Consider the following 10,895-nt stretch of genomic DNA (forward strand, 5'->3'; position numbering starts at 1 on the left):
AATATACATAACAGAATTTTTGAGTTCTTCTGCAGGAACTAAGGCCCCCACCGTGGTGGAAGACGGTTAACTACATGCTAACCATACATGGTTAATTACATGCTGAGACCTCAGACTGGTTGAAATCAGAAGTCTGATGATTGACAATCCTGGAATACCACCCTGTTACCTCACCATTAACCAATCAGAAGAAAGTCACACCCTGCAGCCCTCATCCCAAATTTTGCTCAGCAAAACTTCTCCCTAAACAAGTTCCTAATGTATAGCATAGGTAACTATATTTAATATCCTGTGATAAACCATAATGGAAAAGAATATAAAAAAGAGAATGTCTATATGTGTATAACTGAGTCACTTTGCTGTAGAGCAGAGATTGGCACACTGTAAATCAACTATATTTCAATAAAAACAAAAACAAAAACACTTCTCCCTGAAAACCATCAGGGAGTTTGGATTTTTTGAGCATGAGCTGCTCATTCTCATTGCTTGGCCCTGCAGTAAACCTTTCTCTGCTCCAAACTCTAACATTTCGGGTTGTTTAGCCTCACTATGCACCGGGCACCCAAATTTGTGTTTAGCAACAGTATCCTGTGTTCACAGAGGCCCTTTTAGCTATTTTCAGTCTCTTGATGTTTAGCTATGAGGGTGGAATTCATAATTTTTATCATTGTTTATGTGTTTTTAAGACAGACATGGGGAGAGCATGTGGAAATACAAGCAATGTTTTTCTAACCTATTTCATAGTTAAATAAAAGGCAGAAGAAAGGGAGATTAACAGGGGGAATTTCCCAAGAGGGTCTGCTTCCTTAGTAAAAGCCAGAGGGGTTGAGGCTGTGTCTGACTCCTTGTAAAGAAATGAAGATTCTGGGAATTCTCTGGCAGTCCAGTGGTTAGGACCACGCTTTCACTACAGTGGCCTGGGTTCAGTTCCTGGTCGGGAACTAAGATCCCTCAAGCTGCGTGGTACAGCCAAAAATAAAAAAAAAAGAAAGAAAGGAAGGAAGGGAGGAGGGGAGAAAGAAAGGAAGTATCCTGCCATCGGCAGAATATCAGTGCCCAGCAGGCCATGAACCCCTTGAAAGCGGTATCCACATTCATCATGAACTTTTAATTTTTTTCAAGAGTTGTGTAAATTTACAAAATGTTAGCAATTATATTAACATTCTTCTAAAATTATTGGGACTTCCCTGGTGGTCCAGTGATTAAGAATCCCCCTTCCAATTCAGGGGACGAGGGTTTGATCCCTGGTCAGGGAACTAAGATCCCACATGCCGTGGGGCAGCTAAGCCCACGCGCCGCAAGTACTGAGCCTGCACACTCTGGATCCCACACGCCACAACTAGAGAGAAGCCCACGTGCTGCAACGAAGAGCCCATGCACCGCAACGAAAGACCCTGCATGCCACAACGAAGATCCTGCGTGCCGCAGCTAAGACCCAACGCAGCCACATAAATAAATAAATATTAAAAAAACAAAAAACATAGGTGAGCTATGCTTTAATAAAAATAAAATTACTGAGTTATTTCATTAAATAATTTCTTAGTGATTCATCATGTCTATGGAAAGGCGTGCTGAAGAGTCTGCTATAGTTTATTAGGTATGCTGACCGCTACACACCCTTGTAATTTGTGTAGAGATATATGACATGATTGGAAGAGATGATGAAACAATCTTCAGGCACTAAAAGACTGAAGCAAACTGAAGGGCTTAGGAATAGGAAAGTCATCATTAATGAGACCCCTGCAGAGATTACCAGGAAAGGGAACAGGACACCGAATGATGAGTTCTTGACCCGGAGTGTGCTAAAAGGATGAAGAGGAACAAATTCAAAGCCTTAAAAAAGCCTTTAAACTGAACATGGAGAGGAAAAGAGAAGGTTGCTCAGATAAACTCATCAACCTCACTAGTATACAGTAAGGCAAAGATAAATTAGAAAAAAAAGAATGTCTGGCAGATAAGAGATACTCAGTATTTGTTGAATGGGTGAGTGCATGAGCCAGTGAGTAGTGAATGAACATGCTTGAGGTGCCTGGTGAGTCACACAGAAAATATTTAGTATATGAGGACCCTCAGGGCTCACGTGGCTATGTAACCAACACCCAGAGTGTGGATGATGATGGGTGGGAAATTGAAAAAAAAGTTTAAAAAGACGGTAAGCTAGTGGTGTATTATTTTTGGACAAAGTAGAGAATAGAAGAATTACTGACCTCCTATTTGACTTTTGATGATGATTAATTAAAAAGAAAGAAGAGATGGCATGTTAGTTAGTTTCAAGTGTTTAGAGGGATTTCTTCTAAAAAAGATTAAACTGATTTTTCATGATTCCAGAGGCCAGGGAGGAAGAAAACATCCACCTTTTCAGCCAAATTAGCCAAATAAATGTTTACTCTAAGTTGCAGGCAGATCACCCCTTACACTCTAGAGTAATTACGGAAGTCCTTATGTGAGTGAGACTGTCTAGGAAAAGAGTAGAGAAGACCAAGAACAAGACCTCGGTGTATCCTTTACTATAAATAACTGTGAATCAACTGTATAATTAACCATGTTTGTAAATTAAATTATGGTTTTAGTCTCCTAATTTGTGATATTTCTTTCTGTTTGTCTTTTACAGGAGTGATTCTAATCAAAGCCCAGATTTTAGAGCTAGTGTTTCCCATTACAGCATCTCTGAAGATAGCTCTAAATGCTCACAGTTCTCTGAAGATTATTTTTTCTTCTCTTCCCAATATTATATATACTGGTTGTGCAAAATGTGGATTGGAACTAGAAACAGATGAGAACAAGATCTACAAACAATGTTTTAGCTGCTTGCCATTTACCATGAAGAAAAAATACTATAGGTAAGGCAACTAAGTAAGCCAGCAGGATGGAAAATGTTTAATATTATAGGACTGCAAGTGACCAAAAAATTACATATATCAACTCTTTCTAATGAGAACTAACTAGAGCTAATCCAAGAGAATAAATTGTTCCTCCTGAGTGATAAATAGCTATTTATGAAAGCAGAAATTGCCCAGTAATCATAACAGGAATTTTTCAAAAGCAGTTAATTGGGAGATTTTATTGTCTTTAAGCAGCTATACTGAAGAAAACTTTTACTTGGTTTACATTTTTAACCAAGTTCTAAATGGCTCATAAGAAACTCATTTCCCCACCTTAACATATTTTTGGAATTTAAAGGTTAAAAGTAATTATATGATCTAACCTCTGAGTTGTGGAAGCTAGTAAGGTGTTTAACCTTTCTGTATCTCAGTTTCCCCAGCTTCATATTAGAAATTAAGGATAGCAGACTAGCACTCAGTGTTTTATTCTCTTTTCTATTTCTAAATACTGCAATATCTAAGAACCGTGTGCAAATATATTCAGCATGTTATCATGGAATACTTTAAGAAAATTTACAGAAGCTTAGTCCATAAGCCTTATTTCCCTTTACATCTATTTATGTTTGTTATAAATAAGTAAATGAACTTTGCCCTTACTTTGAAAGTTGCTTGTCTGGAAAAGAAAATTGGATTCAGATGCGTGGTCCCCTCCCTTCGCCTCCCCTGAGTCCATTCTCCACAGCTGACAGAGTGACCACTCCCTTCCTTTAAAACCTTTCCAGAGTTTCCCATCACACTCGCCTCTGCGGTCTAATCTGCTGTACTCCTTGCCTTGCTCACTGGGCTGCAGCTGTACCGGTCTTCTTTCAGTTCTTTAGACACTCTGACGTTTTCCTCCTTAGGGCTTTCTCACACGCTCTTTTCTCTGCCTGACTCCACGAGGCTGGCTCCTTCGTGTCTTAGTTCAGTGACCGTTCATCAGAGAGGCCTTCTTAGTCACCTCCTTTGTTCCCTGTTAGAGTGCCATGTGTGTGTACCTGGAGTCGTTTACTTGCATACTGTCTTCTAAAAAACATCGTTACTGGGATATAATTCATATCCCATCAAATTAAGCCATCTAAAATGTACGATTCCATGGCTTTAGTATATTCACAGACTTGTGCAACTGTCACCACAATCAATTTTAGGTCATTTTCATCTCCCCCTCCCCCAAAGCCCCATACCCATAGCAGTCACTTGTTCTCCCCTCCCACCAACCCATAGCACCCACTAGTCGAATTTCTGGCTCTATAGATATGCTTATTTTGGACATTTCATATAAATAATCCTACAGTGTGCAGTCCTTTGTGACAACTTCTTCTTAACATGTTTCAAGGTTCATCCATATTGTAGCATGTATCAGTACTTCATTTTTTTTTATTGCCACATAATATGGATATGCCACATTTTATTTATCCATTCATCACCTGATGGATATTTGGATTGTCCCCACTTTTTGGCTATTATAAATAATACTGCTCCGAACATTCATGTACAAATTTTTGGGTGGACATGTTTTCATTTCTCTTGGATGTATACTCAGGAGTAGAATTGCTAGGTTGTATGGTAACTTTTTGTTCCTTTTGAGGAACTGCCAAACTGTTTTCCAAAGCTGCTGCACAATTTTACAGTCTCACCGGCAATGTATGAGGGTTGCAGTTTCTCCATGTCCTTGTCAACACTTTTTATTATCTGTTTTTCTTTTTGTTGCTTGTGCTTTTCAAGCAACATAAAGAAACATCATATCTAAGAAAAGTATCATTCCTAACCCAAGATCATGGAGGTTTACTCCTATATTTTCTTCTAAGAATTTTATAGCTTTAGCTCTTATGTATAGGTCCATGATCTATTTTGAGTTAATTTCTGTATGTGGTATAAGCAAGGGGTCCAACTTCATTCTTTTACATGTAGGTATTCAGTTGTCCCAGTACAGTTGGTTGAAAAGACTATTCTATCCCCATTGAATCATCTTGCCACCATTGTTGAAAAGCTTATTGTCCTTCTATCCTATTAAACTCTTAAGTTCCTTGAGTGAAGGAACCAGATCTGTCTTATTCACTAGTGTATACCCAGTGCTTAGCACACTGCATGGTACAAGATATCGAGTATGTATTTGTTGAAATAAAGAATGGAGGAAGAAAGATAGCCTGGGGAAAGAGTATAGAGTGTAAAAGAGGAAAGGAACTAGAATCATCATGTGGATAAAGGGGGAAGTAAGTTTTTAGAGGGAAAATCAGTAGTCATGTTTTAGCTGTTACACTAAATTCCCCTATATTAGTGAGTCTTTCTAAATTCTGTTCTCAGTTTATTCCCCCCCCCCCGGGTATATTTATTTAATTCAAGCTTTATAATTTAGATACAGCATGAATCACAATAAATGGATCATCAGAGTTACTAATAGAAAAATTATCGTTGCCATTGCCAGAAACATAGATTTTAATTCCTGTACAATCATTACCAATTTTATCTCCAGAAATAAAATCACAATATGTACCAGCAGGAAGACCAGTTTGCAAAGTTGAAGATAATGCCCAATCATCATTGTTAAAGGCAGTGAATCCTCTGTTTCCTCTTCCAAAAGTTACTTGGTTGCTACCACTGTGTTTGTAAAAGGTTGGCCCTCAACTACATTACGGAACACAACCATGTTCCTTATTTGACGCCATTGATGTTCACAGACCCAGTCATTGCCACAAGTAGTATCTGGATTTCAATTTATTTTTTAATAATTTATTTTTAAAAGAGGTATATCCCTGTCTTTAAAAGTACATAGATAGAATAATATTATCCATATCGTTTTGTTCATATTGTTTGTTCCTTAGAGTGTATCATGGCATTCCTCTCCTAAAAGCACTTATAAATCTTCCTCATTCATTTTAACAGTCACATAATATTCCATTGCATGAGGTACTGAAAACTATTTACCTAGTTCCTTGTTTATTGACATGCAAAACAGTTTGTTTTTGATGAGAAAGAATCCAGTGGAAAAAAATAACTTGAAATCGTGATTGTGAAATACATGATTATCATCTTTATTTTATTTCTAGAAATAATTTACACAGCAGTGTAAAGTAATGTCTTCTTACATTAGTATCTGAAAATTTAAAATGAATATGGAATAAATAAAATTTATTAATTTATCACTTGAAACACTTTTTTTTAAAAAAAAACCCTTCTTTTATTTCTGGGATGTTTCAGGACATCCTAGAGTTGTTTTAGGAATTAAAATTAACCCTGCATAAAAACCCAGTGATTTTTGAAATTATATTGCATTTAAACATTTCTTTAATTGAAAATCTTTTTGAGGGTCCTGTGCTGTTTACTCTTTTGTAGGCCAGCTTTAATGACCATAGTTGATGGAATATATAAGGTTTGCGTCCATGTAGGATCAAAGCTGATAGAGAAGATTCTTCTCAACATTTCTCCTGACTGGCTCAACAGAATTATAGGTAAGATATCAACACGCCATCAAGAGGTTGTTCTTGGTGAAACCATTCATTTCAGGAGTGTAGATAGTATATTGGAACAGAAGGAACACTATACTGTAAATTAAGAGGGTTTTTTTGTCAGTATATAAGCAGAAGGATAATTTAGCTTAAGTGAAACACAAGACTATACACACTACTATATATAAAATAGATAATCAACAAGGACCTACCTGGTGTCCAACACCAGGACCTTAGTTTTATAATAGTTAAGTAAATGAATGTGTGACACTATATAAACATATAAAGATTGTCCAGTGTCGGTGGTGAGGATATGTAGGATCTTCAGCTCTGATGATAGGTCTAGTCAGTGGCTAACAACAAAGTGAAGATAACCCATTTGTCAGACGCTCAAACTCCATCCTTTTCTCGTTAGTCTTAGACTCTCTAAGCAGTTGAGTTAATCTGGTTCAATTGATTGTTCTGTCTGTTAATAGTGAGTTATTTTTTCTGGCTTTCATTTTTGCTTGAATGCTGAACATTGCGTATAGAACAATACAGACTGAGGTAAACAGTATTGGTACCTGAAGTGGGCATGCCTGTTTTCCTAGACCTTTACTGGGGGTTGGGGGTGGGCAGGGTAGTTAATCTTGTCAGACCATGAGTCGGATTTGAGTTTTTTATTGTTCTGGTTACCTTCCGGTCACCACTGGCTTCCAATTATCTAGCATTATGTATGCTCATGGTGGGGAGTGGTTCTCCAGAGAGTTTTCCCTAATATTCCTGCTCCACCAGTCAGCTTTAACCCTTCACTCTGTACCTGGGCCTCAGAGAGAGTTTCTCTTCATGTTCTTGTACCTCCCCAGGTTGTACAAGCTCTATTTGTTGTCCTTTGGTGCATCCAAGCCTGGAGGGAAGGGCAGGAGTGATTCCCTTTGATTCTGGTCCAGCCTTAGTCTTACACAGGCTCTGTGTGTCTGGGTCTTGGATGTGGTGCTTTCTCAGTGACCCTGCCCTTGCTGCCAAGTCAGCCAAGCTCTGCCTTGTGTCTTTGGTGGGTATCTTTGTGTGGTCCTGCCCCTCTCTCAGCAGCAGGGCACCGCTAATGGTCTTGATCCAGGGTGGTTTTCTGCCCCTCCCCCAGGGATAGAGGGATTTTCCTTTCACCTTTCCTCCATCTTCATCCTCACCATCTGTATCTTGGGGCAGTAGGACTTGAGGTCTTCCTCCAGCAGTTTAAGGCCTTTGTTCCTTAAGGGAGCCGTCCTGAATGGTGTTTTGTGCTTTTCCTCCTGGCAGCTTCTCCCCTTTCCCAGGCCTTCACCATAGCTGGAAGCTTTCTCTGATGTCTTGCCCTGCATCCAGCCTTGTGAGTACCTGGTGAAGATGAGAAGAACACGTGCCCCCTTGTCTTTGACGCTGGTCCACGCTTGGCTTTTAGCAGTTCATTGAAACTTTAAGCACATTCTTCATTCTTGCTTGTTTGGTGGACTGTCTTCTTTCTGAGCTCAGCCCCAGGCAAACCCATGCTCCTGTCCTGTCTCTCCTTACACTGCAGTCTTCTTGGCAGCTGTACAACCTTGGCTCACTTATAGGTCCAAGAAGATTGTGATTTTGTAGTTTATTCAGCTTTTTCTAATAATTGTTAGGGTAGGAGCCACACTCTTCCCAGTATTCTACATCCTAATTGGAAGTCTCTCTGTTTTTTTAATTCCTTTTCTTTATTAATTTTCATTCTTTCCACTGTTTTCATGCCTTTTCTCATTGTACTTTGTTTATTTTCAGTCTTGTCTTTTCATTTTTTGCACAATGGCAGTTAGTCTTTATTTCTCAGAGAAGCATTGTTCTCATATACAGTATAGACCTGTGTTTTGCCCAGTCCTGAGACAATTAAAGTCCTCCTTCTTGGCATTAATTAAATTGTATCCGTAAGTGAAGATGTGGGCACCGTTATAAAGTGTTCATCAGATCATTCAGGTTACCACTAACCTTGATTTTTTTTTAGCTTATTAAAGTGAAAATTCAAAATTTTTAAGTGCTGTACAGAATTCTCACACCTCCAGGAATGTGTCATGGGCCCTCCAGGAGTCTGTAGACTCAGTCCAAGAAAGGCTGGTGGTGTTTGTCAGGGAACCAGTAGAGTCTGAGCATAGTCAGTGGTGCCTTGTCTGTCTAGTGTTGAGCAACTTGCTAAATGACTTGATTGGATGTCCTCAAAAAATGAGAGGAAGCATATAGGACAAATGCAGAATACAATGACATATCCACCTATAATCTTAGTATTTGTATATATTATCAAGATTTGATATTAAGTAACCAACTTAGAGTCCTGTTATATAAACAATAAATATGTGTATATGTAACTGTGATAAGAGCTATAGACTAGATAAATATAAGAGTACTTTTCTGATATGGACATGCCTTTTTTTTTTTTTTTTTTTTTTTTGTGGTACGCGGGCCTCTCACTGTTGTGGCCTCTCCCGTTGCGGAACACAGGCTCCGGACGCACAGGCTCAGCGGCCATGGCTCGCGGGCCCAGCCGCTCCATGGCATGTGGGATCTTCCCGGACCAGGGCACGAACCCGCGTCCCCTGCATCGGCAGGCGGACTCTCAACCACTGCGCCATCAGGGAAGCCCTGGACATGCCCTTTTTGTTTCAGGCTTAATTTAGGAAAAGATTAATCTCAGTTCTTCCCTCGATTGTTTGAAGAAGCCAGGGGCTGTACCATAATAGGAAACACCATCAGTCTGAACAGTGCATTACTTGTGCCTTCTCTCCAGATCAGCAGGAATTGTGCCTCATCATTCTAGAGTAACCTGTGACTAGAAAGAGAGGGGCTAGAAAGAGACATTTACAGTGGGTTTGGGACTTGAGAAACCAAGGGAAACAATGAACCCTTCAATGTGAGCATGTCCATACCCCTGGAAGGGATGCTAAGAGCCCTTCATGTTTCCTCTTCCTCAGCCCCTCCCTCAGACGTCACCTACGACCTGGTCGCCGCGGACCTGCTCCATGCCTTGCTGGCGGGCAGTGGGGCACCTTGTGTCCTGAAGGTGCAGAGCCTCTTTGTGTTAGATGAAAACAGCTACCCGCTGCAACAGGATTTCTCCCTCCTGGATTTTCATCCTGACGACATGAAGCACGGGTCCCATGCCCTTCTCTAAGACCAGAGGAAGAAACTACAGGCACTTCAAGGAAGAGCACTGAAATGATTTGTCTTTTGAAATGAACGACAGGGCTTTTGCTCGGCGTTTTAAAATAAGTATATTTTATAAAGAGAGTTGTGTTAAAGATATTAATTAAAACTTTTTTTTCCCTGAGAAAATTCTGTGAGTTTTTCTGTTTGTTTTTTGGTCTTTCCCTTTCTTGCTTCTAGAAAAATGATCTAGCAATGAAGGGAACACGCAGCATTTCATTAGGATTAAAGGCTCTCTCCATTTAGTCCCTGCTCCATTCCAGGCACTCTCCTAAGTACTAGGACGCGGACCTGAGGCGTTTCCTCAGGAATTGCTTTTCTGCTATGGTCACAAACTCTAAGTGCTTTCCTTACACCTACATTAATAAACCATAGACATGACATGATTTCCTTGATTATAACTCTTCATGACTATGGATTAGTTCATATAAGCCTGCGTTTAGACAAGTTCCAGATGAGCATGTCTTTCAATAAAGAGGCATTGAAAATGCAGGAAACATGGTCATGTTTCAACTCTTTATCAGGGGAGGCAGAGAGTCACATTGTTCATTTCTAGGATTTGAGTGCCTCACTGAATTTGCTTGCCAGCAGACACTTTGCAGTTGGTTCTCTCATTACGACTGTAGCAGCAGCTTGTAGAGAAGGGTAGTCACCAATGAGGAAATAGGGAGCGGTACTTAACCTGGAAGTTTGGAGGATTACTAGATTAATCATATTGTTTGAACATAACTAAATTCATGATAAAATGAACAAGTTTATTTTACTAGGTGTGTTTTTAAACATTCTTTTGGTTCATTGAAATTGTTTTCTCTAATTCAGGCTTTTTTGGTTTTTAACTTGGCTTCCCTAAAAATGAACCTCAGGAGTTTTGTGATTCTCCTCAAAACCATATACAAAAATGATTGTATGAGAGTGCACACACACAAAAGTACCTTCTTCTGTGGAGAAGGGTCTGTAGTTCCCAACAAAACCTTGTGATATAGTATATGACAATTTCTTGTCATGGGAGATCAAGCTCCTGCCTGATCTCTTCCACTCCACAACTCCCTCCAAGTGGTAACTCCTCTCTCCATCCTGGTATCTCTGATTCAGTTCACTCCGTGCTCAGATAATCTCAGATAGCAGGTCAGCAAATTGTCTGCATAATCAGATACTAGACAAGCTAAGGAATTGTCCTTATTTGCATATGTGTATAGTATAATGTATGCAGCACTGGGATCATACTGTCTGGAAGAATCTTACCAAAATGGTATAGTGATTCCCCTGGGTGGGAAATCCTATTCTTTATTTTTACTTGATGGAATTACTAGGAAAATGTCCCTAACTTCTAAAGAATATAAATTCCAGGGCTTCCCTGGTGGCGCAGTGGTTGAGAGTCCGCCTGCCGATGCAGGGGACACGGGTTCGTGCC

At 39.6% G+C, this 10,895-nt stretch overlaps 1 protein-coding gene across 8 annotated transcripts in view; it reads left to right on the forward strand.

The window, feature by feature from the left end:
* Nucleotides 1–9,607, forward strand: part of SHLD2 (shieldin complex subunit 2) — a gene marked incomplete at its 5' end in the record, with an annotated part of 46,554 nt that extends 36,947 nt beyond the window's left edge. For 6 of the 8 annotated variants that reach the window (XM_079697561.1, XM_079697559.1, XM_079697557.1 and 3 more), the window contains 3 exons: nt 2,612–2,840; nt 6,195–6,310; nt 9,253–9,607. In XM_079697561.1, the coding sequence (XP_079553687.1) occupies nt 2,612–2,840; nt 6,195–6,310; nt 9,253–9,452 (545 nt within the window). In that variant the 3' untranslated portion in view covers nt 9,453–9,607. The remainder of the gene's footprint in view (nt 1–2,611; nt 2,841–6,194; nt 6,311–9,252) is intronic. The other 2 variants (XM_079697556.1, XM_079697558.1) reach the window with 2 other exon arrangements.
* Nucleotides 9,608–10,895: the final 1,288 nt, after the last annotated feature.

This window comes from Hyperoodon ampullatus, assembly GCF_949752795.1.
Source record: "Hyperoodon ampullatus genome assembly, chromosome: 1".
In the NCBI taxonomy this organism is placed as follows: Eukaryota; Metazoa; Chordata; class Mammalia; order Artiodactyla; family Ziphiidae; genus Hyperoodon; species Hyperoodon ampullatus.